Source organism: Ranitomeya variabilis, chromosome 6 (assembly GCF_051348905.1).
Source record: "Ranitomeya variabilis isolate aRanVar5 chromosome 6, aRanVar5.hap1, whole genome shotgun sequence".
NCBI lineage: Eukaryota > Metazoa > Chordata > Amphibia > Anura > Dendrobatidae > Ranitomeya > Ranitomeya variabilis.
The window spans coordinates 532940252-532956772 of record NC_135237.1 but is presented as its reverse complement, the minus strand read 5'-3'; the positions used below and the strand labels follow the sequence as shown (position 1 = coordinate 532956772).

Genomic DNA, 16521 nt, shown 5'->3' with positions numbered 1-16521 from the left:
GGTTGCTTTTAAAATGGGGTTGGTGCTTGAAATCGTTGTATTCTTCTGTTTACCATGGATATCTCCAAAGAAACATGTGCCATCATCAATACTTTCCATCTAAAGGGCTTTACAAGCAAGGACATTGCTGTTTCCAAGATTGCCCCTAAATCAACCTTCTATCAAATCAACAACATCAAAGAGAGAGGTTCAATTGCTTTAAAGAAGACTTGAAGGAACCCAAGAAAGTCCTGTAAGTGCCAGGAACATCTCCTAAAGAAGACTCAGCTGTGTGAATGGTTCAATAGCAGGGCAGAGCTTGCTCAGGAATAGCAGCAGGCAGATGTATCATTTTGATGCAGAGATCATCTGTTCCAATATGAGATAAGAATCACCGTTGTAGTCATTAAACCCAGAATATCTGCAGATCACGTTAACCCCTGTACTGCGGTGAATTTTGTCTCTTTTTGAAGCTGCAATCCAGGCCAATACATGACCACTGGTAGCCAGGAAGAATCTCTTACATCCAAGGCTACTGACAAACCACAAGCAGCAAAAGTCAGAGCCTGGCTGTGCGATTGTACACGGATATGTCTTAGGCTACGTTCACATTTGTGTTGTGCGGCGCAGCGTCGGCGACGCAACGCACAACGCATGCAAAACGTAGCTTTTTGTGACGCATGCGTCCAATTTTGGCATGATTTTCGGCGCAAAAAAATGCAACATGCAGCGTCCTGTGCGCCCTGACGCTTGCGCCAAAAATGACGCATGCGTCACAAAACGCAAGACAACGCATGTCCATGCGCCCCCATGTTAAATATAGGGGCGCATGACGCATGCGCCGCTATGCGTCGCCGAACCTGCGCCCGACGCAACGCAAATGTGAACGTAGCCTTACTCTAACATGCTGCGGCATTTCAGAGAAAACATTCTTTGAGAAGCGTCATCTTCCTGCCCAATTGCCCTTTGACAGACAGCTAGAATGCACCGTCACGCCCCTACTGCACCTCCAACCTCATCTGTGTATGACTTCCAGGTTAGATTCTTCATGACTGTCCACTCAGAACTAAAAAATAAAAAGACACCGTTTTTCTTGGAGGGAACACAAGCACCTACAGTCGTATCACAGGCTCCATACATAAAAACGGGATTGTTGAAAGGTTTTACAACTTTCCAATATATTTTGCATTTTAATACCTCGCCTCCATGAATATTCTTGCTGTCGTCAGATGGACACATTCTTGCTCCACAACTGCAGGGTATAAGTTTATATAGAACTATTCATGACAGGACTGTTATAATTGTGAGCTGTTGAGATGATACTTTGAGCTAAATGCCGTATTTTCCAGATTATAAGACTTTTTCCCAAAAAAATATGGGAGGAAAGTGGGGTGTGCCTTAGAATCTGAAGGTAGCTTACCAGGGGTGGAGGAGGGGGCGGCTGCGGTGCACCAATGTCACAGGAGGCAGGGTCACTGCTTTAGGAAGCTGGCAGTGACAGGTGTGGGGAAATGCTGCGGGTCCTGGGCTGGGAGTACATGGCGTCCAGGTGGTGCGAGGCTGCAATATCTCCTAAGATGGCGGTGCGGGTGAGCAGAGTCCCCTTTCCAATTAATTTCCTTACTGTGGGCTTTGGGAAAATGGCCACAGGAGGTGGCGCAAGTGCGGAGCGAGATCACAATATGTGCATGTGCCGCCTCCCTCGCCATTTTCCCTGACACTCACGGTAGGGAAATCAATGGGAAAGGGAACTCTGCTCACCGACATCTTGTGAGAGCCCAATGCAGCCAGCTTCGCACCGCCTGGACATCCCCTCCTTCCAGCCCAGGGCCAGCAGGTTTGCACCGCATGGACATCCCCTCCTCCCAGCCTAGGAATTGCAGCCTCGCACTGCCTGGATGTCCCCTCCTCCCAGCCCAGGGCCCGCAGCCTCCCACCGCCTGGATGTCCCCTCCCAGCCCAGGGCCGCAGCCTCGCACCGCCTGGGTGCCCCCACCTCCCAGCTCAGGGCCCGCACCCTTGCACGCTGTACCATTTTATTTAAAAACATTTTTTTTCTCTTATTTTTCATCCCAAAATTCGGGGTGTGTCTTATGGTCTGGGGCGTCTTATAGTCTGCAACACACGGATACATCACAAATATCTGTCCTGTCTAAATTATTTGCAAGAATGCACCAGTGTAGTTAATATGCATCACCTTGAAGTCCAGTCCATACTTCTTAGGGTATGTGCACACAGTTATTTATTTATTATTTTTTTTAGGATGTTTTGAAGCAGAGATTCTACAAAAACGTGAAGATCCGGCTTAGTTTTCGCTTTGAAAACTCTTCAAAGTCTCCTTGTGCACCATACTATTAGAGTATTTCCTGGACCAGTAGTCTCCAACACGTGACCATCTTATCTACAACGCCTAACAAGCTCCAACGCCATAATGGGAGTCCTACGTACAATATATGAGACAACTCGAAAGCCAAATGCAATTAAGTTGTACACAAATAAAGAGCTCACAATTTCACTTACTGAAATAAATACAATTTATTAAAATTTAACAGTCGTGGCTGCAATACTAGACACAGCCTACCGGACAAGTGTGGCGCCGTTTCTGGAAGGCAGCAGCCAGGCTGTACAGATGATCCATCTGGCTGTAAAAGTGTCTAATCTTCAGCAATCAGTTTGGGGGTCTCAGTTATGCAGTCTGTGGGGTGGGCGTTACTGAGGGCTTGTTTCTCTTTCTTTTCCTTTTCTTCTTCGCTTGCTCAGCGGCCGGCGTTGAGGGATTTTTCTTCTTTTTCTTCAGGCAGCTTAAAGGGTTAGGACCCCCGACGCGTTTCCTCTTCCTCCCTCTGTGCTCTGTGACCCGCACGATACCCTGCTCGCTCTTCAAATGCGCGATGTTGTGTTTCTGATGCTCGGGAAACAGATGGCCGGCCTGGAGAGCCTGGACTTGGGCTACAGACCTGGGGGACGGCTTGTCGAGGACCATCGTGTTCTGAATGATGAACATCAGGGGGATGCCGGCGAGTTTTTTCACCGCGCTGGAAAGTTCTTGGTCCTGGGGGGGAAAAAGAAAGAAAAAAATAGAGATTTAAAAAAATAAATAAATACAATACACAAAAAAATTAAATAAAAAACAAGCATAATCCCTCCTGGTCGCCCAGATCGATCGCGGAGTTGGTCTGCTGCTCCAACAGAAGAGAACATCATGGCTACCACCTCTTAGATAGACGCATGCAGACGTAGGCGGAACCGAATGGAAGAGGTGCGGCAGCAGCCGGGGCTTAACAGAGGAAGAAGGCTGCCGTCCCCAAATTGGCCTCCTCTCGATATTCCCTTCTAATATCCCCATCGTCTGATGCCCTCACAATCCCCCATCACCCACCCGTCATTGCCCACCCCCAACCAACGCTCATTAGCCAATATTCACAACGCAACATCAACACAGCAGGTAGTTTCCTTCCATTTCTCTTCTACGCAGACCCCGGACCTATTCCCAGCAGAAATCGGGGGGCCGCCTGTGTGAAAGGCTAGGGTTCATAAAGGATTCTATACCAACTTACTTAAAGCCCCCAGAATTGGGATCTGCTGTTCCTTGGATTTCCGAATTTGACAGAGGTCTAAGGGGTAACATTTCTCCTTGTGGAGAGTGACGAGTTAGGCCTGGCATGTCAGTGTGATGAGACTTATAGGCCACGCATGCTCCTCTGGGAAATTAAATAAGCAAATTTTAGGATCGCCGCTTCCAATAGGTGGCGCTAGAGGTCCTCTGTGAAGAGACAATCTGGCAGGTAACTTAATAAATCCTCCAGAGGTAAAACCTAGCGGAAATGTGATGCAGGGCAGAGGTGGCAGGTGTCCAGGATCAGGATCAGTACAAATACAGGAGCCACACGCCAACGCTCCTTATGGCCGGGAAGTGTCGGCACACGTCTGCCGTGCATCTCATATATACAACAGACGACACAAACGTAATGTGCACTCAGCCGGGTATGTCCACTTACCACTTAGGGTATGTTTCCACTGTCAGGATGGCCGGCGGTATCGCCGCAGCGGCGAAGCCGCCCGGCGCTAAGCCCCGCCCCCTTTCTGGGACGCGATCATGCCGGATGTGTTAACTCTTCACATCCGGGATGATCGCTCTGTCCCATAGGGCCCTGTGATATGCCTTGCGGGGACGCTGCGTCCCCGCAAGGTGTACGGACATGCTGCGATCTGAAAAGACGCGCAGCATGTCCGGAGTCGCAGGCCCGCCGCGTGCGGGTTTCCACGCATAGTGCAGACGGGATTTCATAAAATCCCCTCCACTATGCTGGAACATCTGGACGCTGCTTGTTTGACGCTGCAGCTCTGTGCAGCGTCAAACAAGCAGCGTTTCCTGACCGTGGAAACATACCCTTATATTCCACATTTCGGGAGGATTTATGCATTTAATTGCTATATATAAAGAATAATTGATTTAGATTTGTTTGTTTTTTGCTTATTTCTGATTTTTCAATGACAGAAACGATGATAAAAAAAATGAAAAAAACAAAACTACAATGTGTTGTCAAATGGCGAGTCAAACCGACGTGACAAAGACTTGAGTTCTAGGTCAGAAGTGAGGCAGATGGCAAACATGTCACGTCAGGTCCAGTATATCACACACCATCCACACCTGAGCGTGCTGCTGGACAGTAAGGGAATCTGGGACAACGTTTTTGCCGTCTAATTTGAGATACGAGACAAAGGCTCCGATTCCAGTGATGTGTCACTTACTGGGAGGCTTGCTGTAATTTTGATTTATAAAAAAAAAAAAAAAAAAAAAAAAATCAGTGTTTTATCAGCCGGAGATTATCACTAGAGGACTAGTAAACTGTGACTGTGCCAGTCACATCGGTAAATTTACAACTTGCCTGGCTGTGTGCAGCTCCCTGTACTATCCACATAGCAGATGGGTGCAGGCACTACCGGATATTTAGATGCACTCGTCTGGCCTGCAAGACGGTAGCATGCTGCGATTTTTTTCACAGCACACAGATGGACATTTGACAGTACACAGGCCGAAAAAGGAGTTGTAACCGCATGCCTGGCACTGACAGGAGGCCGGCTCGGTGGCGGCATCACCAGGGCAGGCAGCCGGCTGTCAGTCAGTGCTTGTTATATACTGACCGGTCAGTGAAGCCGTGCCAGCCCGCCTCTATAAAAAATGTTACTTGTCCCAAGCAGCGGGGCCTTCAGTGCAGCAGCCACACGACGTCAGAAGACTTATTAACCCCTTATCTGCAGGTTAATAGCGTTATTTCACACGGCAGGTTCCCTGTAAGGAGGACTAAACACATCCGTGTATCACGGTTCCAGCACGGACGATGATTTTTCGGACTGTCCTGGCCTGAACACAACCGCCTCACTAAACTGTTTACCTCAGGATAAGAGGCCAACAGTCCATCCTTAGATCGCAGTTTCAGTCCGGGATACATGAACGTGTGAACAAGGCCTCAGGCCATCCATGGTTTACAGTCAGAGGACAGACCGTGAGGCACACCGTAACCCTGAGCCTCCTGAACGCGACGGCCTCATAGGCATATATGTACCTCCCAACTAGGAAAGATAATAATGAGGCACACTCGTGGTGGAGCAGACATTTGTACTTTACACCAAGTCAGCAGCACCTCACCCTCCTGTATAATCGTCCACACTGATATATTGCTCCTAGTGAAGCCAGTTGTGTTTCCACACAATATGGCACCATGTTCATGGTCTTCACAGTGTGCACACAGCTCTGCTACATCCAGCCACGCTCTGCGCGTGTGTCCTGCTCCTCGTCTCTGCTGACACTGGAGGCCTGTGCAGAGACCGAATATCCTGCCAGGACCTCCAGGTCAGGAGAGAATATCTGGTGACAGAATAATCCTGCTGCGCTGTCCGAGCAGCACAGGGCCCTGGCCTCCGTCTCTGCATACACTGAATGGAGGAGGAGAGAGCTGACGGCTCCCTGCTCCACCGCTATATTCTACAGTATCCCGTGTCCTGAGACGACAGACAGCTGAAATGGGGAAACAAACGCCCCAAATTCACAACACTCCGCCTGGATCATTACAAGGAAGACAGTCTGTGCTCGCACCATCATACACGGATGTCTGAATTCAGCCCAAGGGCAGGGTCTCACAACATCTGAGGAAAAATGGTGCAGTTATCATGAAAGTGGCATCAGTATTTCTTGAACACGGAGGAGAGGAAAAAAAAAAAAAGTTTCTGTACCTTCTTAATCCTGTGAGGCTGGGAAAATCAAACTGCACTCAGATGTCATCAGAGTGCAGTCCAATTTTTTTTAAAGGACCCATAGACTTTAATTGCCAATTTTGAACAGACAGGTCACCATTTTTTCCCGTGGACTACTCAGCCCATGGAGGGGAAATCGGACATGTGCACAGCCCCATAGAGTACCAGCTGCATGCCAAGCGCCCCCCAGACGCAAACGGGGGTGGAACCAGCCAAGTGCCCGCCAGACACATCACGAGGCGGAGCCAGCCGAGTGCACACACATAGCCACGAGTCACTGGTTGGGGCTCCCAGCCATACACCTAGGAATGCGCACACCAACCATCACCTCCCCTCAGACTTATCGACAAAGCGTAAGAAACGCATAAACAGATTTAGAGTTAGTGAAATTAAATTACCGTCTCCATCACCAACAATTATTGTCCCCAAATTATTTTACATTCATGACTACACTATTGTGTTTTATACATTGGGCATAACTATTAGCGAACTGTATTCACCTTCCAGGCCAGAATACTAATCTTATAAGGCCGGAACCTATGGCCAGGCCTAGGACCCCAATAGGCAAATGTGAGTCTTGGAAAGTCAAAATGTTGATGGAGAAACATAAAAGGGTCTCAGAGCAGCGAGGGATTACCGTGATCTGTAAGGACAGGTACCCACATCAGCTAGACCCCGAAATCATAGGCTGCACGATGAAGCTCCCAGATCGGTCTAAGCTTAGCGGGATAGTCTAGTGTAGCCCCCCATACACATCAGACGGCTGCGGGATGAACCAGGGATCCGCTCTGGGGAATCTCCCATACACAGGAGCTCCTATGTCTCTAGGCGACATCTCCGCCGGCAGCTTACCCCCGAGGGAACAAGATGACTGACATCTGAAATCGGACACACCAGACCCTCATCTCCCCTGACAGCTGTCGGGGGGGAAATTCAAGGACCCCCATACGCCGACTGTCAGCCAACCTTATTCTAATGCGCACTGAAGCCTTTAAGAAATATCTGACATTTACTAATGAAAAATATCAGGAGCTTCCCAGCTCTCCCCAATCATCCTCTGCCAGGTGAGACCCCATAAACATTAGACTAATGTCGGCTGAACTAGGTGGTCTCAGCCAATCACCTTACAGGACATTTCCTCCATAAACTTACAAAGGGCGGAGAAGGAGCAGCTAAAGTTCAGCGGGTCTGTCACTATTATTATTTAGCAAAATAACGTATCTTGCTAGTTCATATTGTGCGACATTTTTTATGGAATTTGCCCAATGCAATTACATCTCTCCTGAGATCTTGGTGCCGAGATCTCCATCTGTACATGCGCCGCCCCCGGCAGCCATTTTCCAGGAGTCCACTGCATAGGAGACCATGGAATTGCGGGGTCTGACCTTTCACAAAATGTTGGCTGGGACACCCCTGCAGCGGCCCCAGGGACACCCCCGCAGCGGCCCCATCATCAGGACAGCCCCCTTAATATCCAGTACACGTGTGAACTCCGGGTCACTGGGCATCGCGCACTATGGCCGCTAGTCCCTGCTATGGAGGAGTTTGGGAAGGCTGATCACCCTGCAGTATCCCTCGCTTGTCACCCATGTTCTCTCAGCAGTCGCCCCCGCTGCCGGCCCCCGCTCACCAGTATAATTGACTCCCGGCCTGCTCACCATGTCTCCCCATTCTCCATAGCAACTGAACTCCCCCCAGGTAACCAGGCGGAGAGCCATCCTAGCAGGAAATTGTTTTCTCACAGATACCTGGGTGGCGATGAAATAATGGTGAGCGTTGTCATCTGCAACCATGGATAACAGGCACGCCGAGCCGCTGACAGGACTCCGGAAATGAGCGCAGCTCCTCACTTGAAATCTTTGGGCAATTAATTTAGCTCCGAACAGCTCCTTCCCCAAGGACTCCAGCTCCTTAATAACACAGCTAGAAAGAGAAACACCATTAGGGAACGTCATCTCACACAGAACACGAGGCTTCACCCTCATTACAGACAAGGAAATCATATGTCCACCATATTCAGGGATAAAAACGAAAACTGCATTACTTACCCTGTACCCCAGAGCTGCACTCACTGTTCTGCTGGTGCAGTCACTGTGTACATTACATTACTGATCCTGAGTTACATCCTGCATTATACCCCAGAGCTGCACTCACTATTCTGCTGGTGCAGTCACTGTGTACATACATTACATTACTGCTCCTGAGTTACATCCTGTATTATACCCCAGAGCTGCACTCACTATTCTGCTGGTGCAGTCACTGTGTACATGCATTACTGATCCTGTGTTAAATCCTGTATTATACCCCAGAGCTGCACTCACTATTCTGCTGGTGCAGTCACTGTGTACATACATTACATTACTGATCCTGAGTTACATCCTGTATTATACCCCAGAGCTGCACTCACTATTCTGCTGGTGCAGTCACTGTGTACATACATTACATTACTGATCCTGAGTTACATCCTGTATTATACCCCAGAGCTGCACTCACTATTCTGCTGGTGCAGTCACTGTGTACATACATTACATTACTGCTCCTGAGTTACATCCTGTATTATACCCCAGAGCTGCACTCACTATTCTGCTGGTGCAGTCACTGTGTACATACATTACTGATCCTGTGTTACATCCTGCATTATACCTCAGAGCTGCACTCACTATTCTGCTGGTGCAGTCACTGTGTACATACATTACATTACTGATCCTGAGTTACATCCTGCATTATACCCCAGAGCTGCACTCACTATTCTGCTGGTGCAGTCACTGTGTACATACATTACTGATCCTGAGTTACATCCTGCATTATACCCCAGAGCTGCACTCACTATTCTGCTGGTGCAGTCACTGTGTACATACATTACATTACTGATCCTGAGTTACATCCTGTATTATACTCCAGAGCTGCACTCACTATTCTGCTGGTGCAGTCACTGTGTACATACATTACTGATACTGAGTTACATCCTGTATTATACCCCAGAGCTGCACTCACTATTCCGCTGGTGCAGTCACTGTGTACATACATTACATTACTGATCCTGAGTTACATCCTGTATTATACCCCAGAGCTGCACTCACTATTCTGCTGGTGCAGTCACTGTGTACATACATTACATTACTGATCCTGAGTTACATCCTGTATTATACTCCAGAGCTGCACTCACTATTCTGCTGGTGCAGTCACTGTGTACATACATTACATTACTGATCCTGAGTTACATCCTGTATTATACTCCAGAGCTGCACTCACTATTCTGCTGGTGCAGTCACTGTGTACATACATTACATTACTGATCCCGAGTTACATCCTGTATTATACCCCAGAGCTGCACTCACTATTCTGCTGGTGCAGTCACTGTGTACATACATTACATTACTGATCCTGAGTTACATCCTGTATTATACCCCAGATACCAAAAAACACACCCAAATGGTAAAGGGTGAAGAAAGATAGGCATAAGCAATTTACATTTAAGACATGATATTTTTATTAAACAAAAAACAAAATATAAAAACACAAGACAAGGAAAATCAAGGAAAATACTAATGGAACATATATCAAAAGAAAATAACAAATGCTCGGCACTAAATAACCTTAGAAAATTCAATTATATTTATGGGAACCAGCCCTAAAAATATATAAATATATAAATAAAGTGGCACATGCACACTAGGAAGTTTATAACTGGAAAAACCGCATCACTATGATGTAAATGGCACCCAATAACTGACCTGCAGCTTGATGTATACCAATCTACAAACTACACAGTGTCTGGTGCTGTGATAATACTGTATTTAGAAGGATTAGTTTAGTTTTAATTAAGATAGTAATCCAAACTATCCAGACATAAATTACTGATAAACCTGCACCGTGTAGACTGGACTGAACGTGCCCAGTGCAAAGGTAATACACAAATATGTAGTAGTAACAAATAGCAGCGCTATAAAAACACTGATGGACATATAGAGCAAAGACGCATATAGATGTGAGTAGTACTTAGATTCTTTGCTGTTACAATGTATGTTATCTGTTAACTACCTCGTGCACTTGACACCTTTAGATGAATTTATGTGGTACAGACACATTGACACTTTGTCTTTGAAAGACTCAAGACTATGATGATTTTGACCTTGTTTACATTACTGCACTAACGCTGCACTAAGCACTTTTTATAGCGCTGCTATTTGTTACTACTACATATTTGTATATTTCCGTTGCACTGGGCACGTTCAGTCCAGTCTACACGGTGCAGGTTTATCAGTAATTTATGTCTGGATAGTTTGGATTACTATCTTAATTAAAACTAAACTAATCCTTCTAAATACAGTATTATCACAGCACCAGACACTGTGTAGTTTGTAGATTGGTATACATCAAGCTGCAGGTCAGTTATTGGGTGCCATTTACATCATAGTGATGCGGTTTTTCCAGTTATAAACTTCCTAGTGTGCATGTGCCACTTTATTTATATATTTATATATTTTTAGGGCTGGTTCCCATAAATATAATTGAATTTTCTAAGGTTATTTAGTGCCGAGCATTTGTTATTTTCTTTTGATATATGTTCCATTAGTATTTTCCTTGATTTTCCTCGTCTTGTGTTTTTATATTTTGTTTTTTGTTTAATAAAAATATCATGTCTTAAATGTAAATTGCTTATGCCTATCTTTCTTCACCCTTTACCATTTGGGTGTGTTTTTTGGTATATGTAGTAATTTTGGAGGTGGTAAGCCCACTATTGGATGTTGTTAATGTATATTATACCCCAGAGCTGCACTCACTATTCTGCTGGTGCAGTCACTGTGTACATACATTACTGATACTGAGTTACATCCTGTATTATACCCCAGAGCTGCACTCACTATTCCGCTGGTGCAGTCACTGTGTACACGCATTACATTACTGATCCTGAGTTACATCCTGTATTATACCCCAGAGCTGCACTCACTATTCTGCTGGTGCAGTCACTGTGTACATACATTACTGATCCTGAGTTACATCCTGTATTATACCCCAGAGCTGCACTCACTATTGTCTGGCCAATGTGAGGGGTTGGGGGCCTAGCAGGACAGCCGGTATCAGTGGGCAGGCACACACACATGGCAGCGTTCGCTTTAGGAGTAAGCGCCGTCAATCACAAGCTAGATCAGACTCCAAGAGGCACATGGACTGGGGCGTAGCCATCTTAGTAACCCATCGGCCCCTGCGATCACGTTGCCAGGGGCCTGGTGGGCTCCCAAACTAATGTATGGAGCGAAACGTGGCATGAAATGCGCTGAGAGCTTCATGAATCGGCCCCACTGAGTGTTACCGATACAGATGGAAGTAGAATTATCAAGTGCAAAGATAGGTGAAGAGCGGCTGCAGAGACAGGAAGTGATCACCGGCTGCCACCAGATTCCTGAGGAGGCCGCTGGTCAAACCTCCCCAGAGCACTGCAGCCTCATTTGCATATTGATTTCTCAGTAATGGAGGCACGGATTGGCTGGATCAAGGTTGAGGTGGACTCGTCTGTGCACGAGCAAAGTGCACTAGAATCAGCGTGGAGAGACGGATTCCTCTTAGGCTACTTTCACACTTGCGTCGTTTGGTATCAGTCGCAATGCATCGTTTTGGGAAAAAAACGCATCCTGCAAATGTGCCCGCAGGATGCGGTTTTTTCCCCCATAGACTTGTATTGCCGACAAATCGCGACGTATGGCCATACGTCACGTCCGTCGTGCACTGGATGCGTCATGTTTTGGCGGACCGTCATCACAAAAAAAAGTTCAAGCAAACATTTTTTCATACGTCGCATCCTGCAAGAGTGCGCATGCCCGGGCGGAGATCTCTAGCTCCTCCCCGGGACTTTACAATGGGCAGTGGATGCGTTGAAAAACTGCATCCGCTGCCCACGTTGTGCCGAATTTTAGCAACGTGCGTCGGTACATCGTGACGACAGCGTACCGACGGAAGTGTGAAAGACGCCTTAACTGGAAATCAATACATTACACAGGCGCTGGCCGGGACCTGCCGACCACCCGATGAGCATGGTGGGGTCCGGACTACCCCGATATCAGATATCGATCTGCGTGCTGGATTTCAGAGCGCCCAATCAGAGAGGAGCGAATCTCCAAAAATCTAATTTGTCAGATCTGCTGGAAATCATCCCGGAAATTCAACTTGTATCTAAATCTCTGAGCACAAAGCGACTGTGCGCGCCGACTGCCATCAACGGAAGCCGAATATCACACCCCGAGGTCTGAAGACCCCAGAACATAACGGGCGGCCAAGAAGGGGATGTAAAAAACACATCGCACTCGTCTCGCTCCTCACCGGTCTCTGCTATCTCAGCTCCTCACTGGCCCCCGCTCTGCTCCTCCTGGTGTTTGTCAGTGTGGAATAAGCCTCACTGTGCAGTCTGACCTCACACGTATAGGGAAAGATGGCAGAATGAAAAAGACCCTCACCACAGCAGCGGGGGGGGCGAGCCCCGGGGAGGCACAGAGAGGGGGGACGAGCCCCGGGGAGGCACAGAGAGGGGGACGAGCCCCGGGGAGGCACAGAGAGGGGGGACGAGCCCCGGGGAGGCACAGAGAGGGGGGACGAGCCCCGGGGAGGCACAGAGAGGGGGGACGAGCCCCGGGGAGGCACAGAGAGGGGGGACGAGCCCCGGGGAGGCACAGAGAGGGGGGACGAGCCCCGGGGAGGCACAGAGAGGGGGGACGAGCCCCGGGGAGGCACAGAGAGGGGGGACGAGCCCCGGGGAGGCACAGAGAGGGGGGACGAGCCCCGGGGAGGCACAGAGAGGGGGGACGAGCCCCGGGGAGGCACAGAGAGGGGGGACGAGCCCCGGGGAGGCACAGAGAGGGGGGACGAGCCCCGGGGAGGCACAGAGAGGGGGGACGAGCCCCGGGGAGGCACAGAGAGGGGGGACGAGCCCCGGGGAGGCACAGAGAGGGGGGACGAGCCCCGGGGAGGCACAGAGAGGGGGGACACCTGGGAAGGAAGAAGGAAGGGGGACACCTGGGAAGGAAGAAGGAAGGGGGGACACCTGGGAAGGAAGAAGGAAGGGGGGACACCTGGGAAGGAAGAAGGAAGGGGGGACACCTGGGAAGGAAGAAGGAAGGGGGGACACCTGGGAAGGAAGAAGGAAGGGGGGACACCTGGGAAGGAAGAAGGAAGGGGGGACACCTGGGAAGGAAGAAGGAAGGGGGGACACCTGGGAAGGAAGAAGGAAGGGGGGACACCTGGGAAGGAAGAAGGAAGGGGGGACACCTGGGAAGGAAGAAGGAAGGGGGGACACCTGGGAAGGAAGAAGGAAGGGGGGACACCTGGGAAGGAAGAAGGAAGGGGGGACACCTGGGAAGGAAGAAGGAAGGGGGGACACCTGGGAAGGAAGAAGGAAGGGGGGACACCTGGGAAGGAAGAAGGAAGGGGGGACACCTGGGAAGGAAGAAGGAAGGGGGGACACCTGGGAAGGAAGAAGGAAGGGGGGACACCTGGGAAGGAAGAAGGAAGGGGGGACACCTGGGAAGGAAGAAGGAAGGGGGGACACCTGGGAAGGCAGAAGGAAGGGGGGACACCTGGGAAGGCAGAAGGAAGGGGGGACACCTGGGAAGGCAGAGGAAGGGGGGACACCTAGGAAGGCAGAGGAAGGGGGGGGGGGGGGACACCTAGGAAGGCGGGAGGGGACACCGAGGAAGGAAGAAGGAAGGGGGGACACCTAGGAAGGCGGGAGGGGACACCGAGGAAGGAAGAAGGAAGGGGGGACACCTAGGAAGGCGGGAGGGGACACCGAGGAAGGAAGAAGGAAGGGGGGACACCTAGGAAGGCGGGGGGGGGGGAACCTAGGAAGGGAGAGGGGGGGCACCTAGGAAGGCAGAGGGGGGGGGACACCTAGGAAGGCAGAGGGGGGGGGACACCTAGGAAGGCAGAGGGGGGGGACACCTAGGAAGGGAGAAGGGGGGGGCACCTAGGAAGGCAGAGGGGGGGGGGACACCTAGGAAGGCGGGGGGGACACCTAGTTAGGAGGGGGACCCACAGCGCCCACCCTGGCGGCACCCTCACCTCGTCGTGCACAGCTGCACCTCCCCCATCAGATACTTGGGCAGCTGCTCCTTGATCTGGATCTTGTTCTTCAGCGCCGCCTGGCAGAACGTCCCGTCCAGCAGCACCTGGAACGGCTCCCGGAAGCGGAAGTTGTGTTTGTAGAAGTTGATGTTCTTCTTGGCGTGTTTCTGCCGGGTGATCTTCATGGTGGACGGTTTGGGTCACCCGGTTCCGTACAGTGACGTCACGCTCACCGGAGACGCTGCTCTCTCACCACGTGGGTACCACGTCCCGGAAGTACGTCACGTGTTCCTAGCAACAAACAGACCCACTGAGGGGCGTGGCCTAGCTTGTCATGTGACCTGATAGTGGAGAGAACAGAGAACCCGGGCGCGAGTATTGAATTCGCAGGCGAATGTGTTGTGGGCGTGTCAGGGGAGTGGCAGTCTTTGTGAGCTGCAGCGCTAATTAGTTCATCAGGGCATCGAAGGCGGCGCATTTAGGAGCGCGCTCTGTTCCTGAGACAGGCGTTCTAGATGCCTGATGGAACCACGTGACCCAGGAGGCGGCCGTGGCCGGGCTGCACTACCGCTCTCATCAGCTGTCTCGTTGCGGTGGTAGTAGTTCTCAGCTGGACACATTCACTGACTTCTCTACAAAGAAAGTGAAATGCAAAATAAAGAAATGCGTTTATTAGGCTACGTTCACACGATCCGTTTTTTGCTGCGGATCCGTAGCGGAATTGCAGCTACGGATCCGCAGCCGTTTTCCATGCAGGGTACAGTACAATGTTACCCTATGGAAAACAAAACCCGCTGTGCCGACGATCCTTTTTTTCGCTGGAAAATCCGCGCGGATTTGCCAACGGAAAAAAGAAGTACCATGTCAATTCTTTCAGCGGATTCCGCTGCGGGTTTCCAACAGCACCAATAGGAAACTGCAGTTGGAAACCCGCAGTGGAATCCGCAGAAGAAAAAGGACACAAATCCGCCGAGAGAAGCACCGCCGTTTTCCACTGCGGATTTCCCCGAAAAAGGACCGGAAAAATCCGCAGTGAAAAACGGATCGTGTGAACGTAGCCTTACACTGATCATTGTTTGCGGGGGGAAATCGGCCGCTCTGATTGGTAACAGTCATTGGTGCAAAAGTGCCGTCCTATCGGCCAATCAGTGAAGACGCCGAGCTGCAGCCGTATTATGTTATGTGCACCTGAATCCACAGTTCACACTTCACATGTCAAACTAAATGTAAACCCACATGACACTATTCACAGTATGATATACACATTGGGGTCCTCAGGGTGGGAATGCTCCTCACTTGGGTGCGCGGCGAGGCGGCACGGGAACTGTTTCCATTTATATGTCCAGGCTGGTTTTTGGTTGCTTCATAAACCATGCAAAAGGACAAGGAAAATAAATGGCCTTTCAAAGCCGGCAAAACAAAGTAGACAGTGAAAGACACACAGCCTGGGTAGTATTCAGCATACCAGTTCAGTCTGTAATCCCGAGGATAAACAGTCACACTCAGAAGTCCTTTAAGTTGCAAACAATTTAGAATTTTATTTTCAAAACACCAAAATTAAATGATTCACCACAGTTGAGACAATAAGGTATTCCAATGGTATAAGGTAACGTTTCGACCCACTGGGTCTTTATCAAACCTTACTCATAGTAGAAAGGCAAGGAGAGGAAATATTCCATGAGAGGTGCTGGAGGGGCTACTTGTATGCTGCATCTGGAGACTGCGGTGGACAGCCCCTAATATAATGCGCCCCTATAGGCAGCCTCTATAGTATAATGCAGCCCCTTATATAATGCACCCCCATAAGCAGCCTCTATAGTATAATACAACCCCTAATATAATGCACCGCCATAGGCAGCCTCTATAGTATAATGCAGCCCCTAATATAATGAACGCCATAGGCAGCCTCTATAGTGTAATGCAGGCCCTAATATAATGCACAGCCATAGGCAGCCTCTATAGTATAATGCAGCCCTATTATAATGCGACCTCATAGGCAGCCTCTATAGTGTAATGCAGCCCCTAATATAATGCACCGCCATAGGCAGCCTTTATAGTATAATGCAGCCCCTAATATAATGCTCTGCCATAGGCAGCCTCTGTAGTATAATGCAGCCTCTAATATAATGCACCGCCATAGGCAGCTTCTATAGTGTAATGCAGCCTCTAATATAATGCACCGCCATAGGCAGCCTCTATAGTACTGTATAATGCAGCCCCTAATATAATGCA

At 49.5% G+C, this 16521-nt stretch overlaps 1 protein-coding gene across 1 annotated transcript; it reads right to left on the bottom strand.

Moving 5' to 3' along the window:
• Window positions 1-2489: 2489 nt before the first annotated feature.
• Window positions 2490-14930, bottom strand: UTP23 (UTP23 small subunit processome component). The gene is made up of 3 exons (XM_077271110.1): window positions 14287-14930; window positions 7983-8157; window positions 2490-3031 (listed from the first exon to the last, which is right to left on the bottom strand). Exons 1-3 carry the CDS (start codon window positions 14472-14474, stop codon window positions 2666-2668), a joined length of 729 nt encoding a protein of 242 aa, XP_077127225.1. The 5' UTR covers window positions 14475-14930; the 3' UTR covers window positions 2490-2665.
• Between the last annotated feature and the right edge of the window lie 1591 nt (window positions 14931-16521).

Excerpts from the sequence above, each read along its gene's own strand:
- UTP23 (XM_077271110.1), bottom strand. The coding sequence starts at position 14,474 with ATGAAGATCACCCGGCAGAAACACGCCAAGAAGAACATCAACTTCTAC. Across the intron at positions 8,158-14,286 it reads GTGCAGCTGTGCACGACGAG|CTGTGTTATTAAGGAGCTGG; the intron begins GTGAGGGTGCCG and ends TTCTCTTTCTAG. Across the intron at positions 3,032-7,982 it reads ATTATTTCATCGCCACCCAG|GACCAAGAACTTTCCAGCGC; the intron begins GTATCTGTGAGA and ends TTTCCCCCCCAG.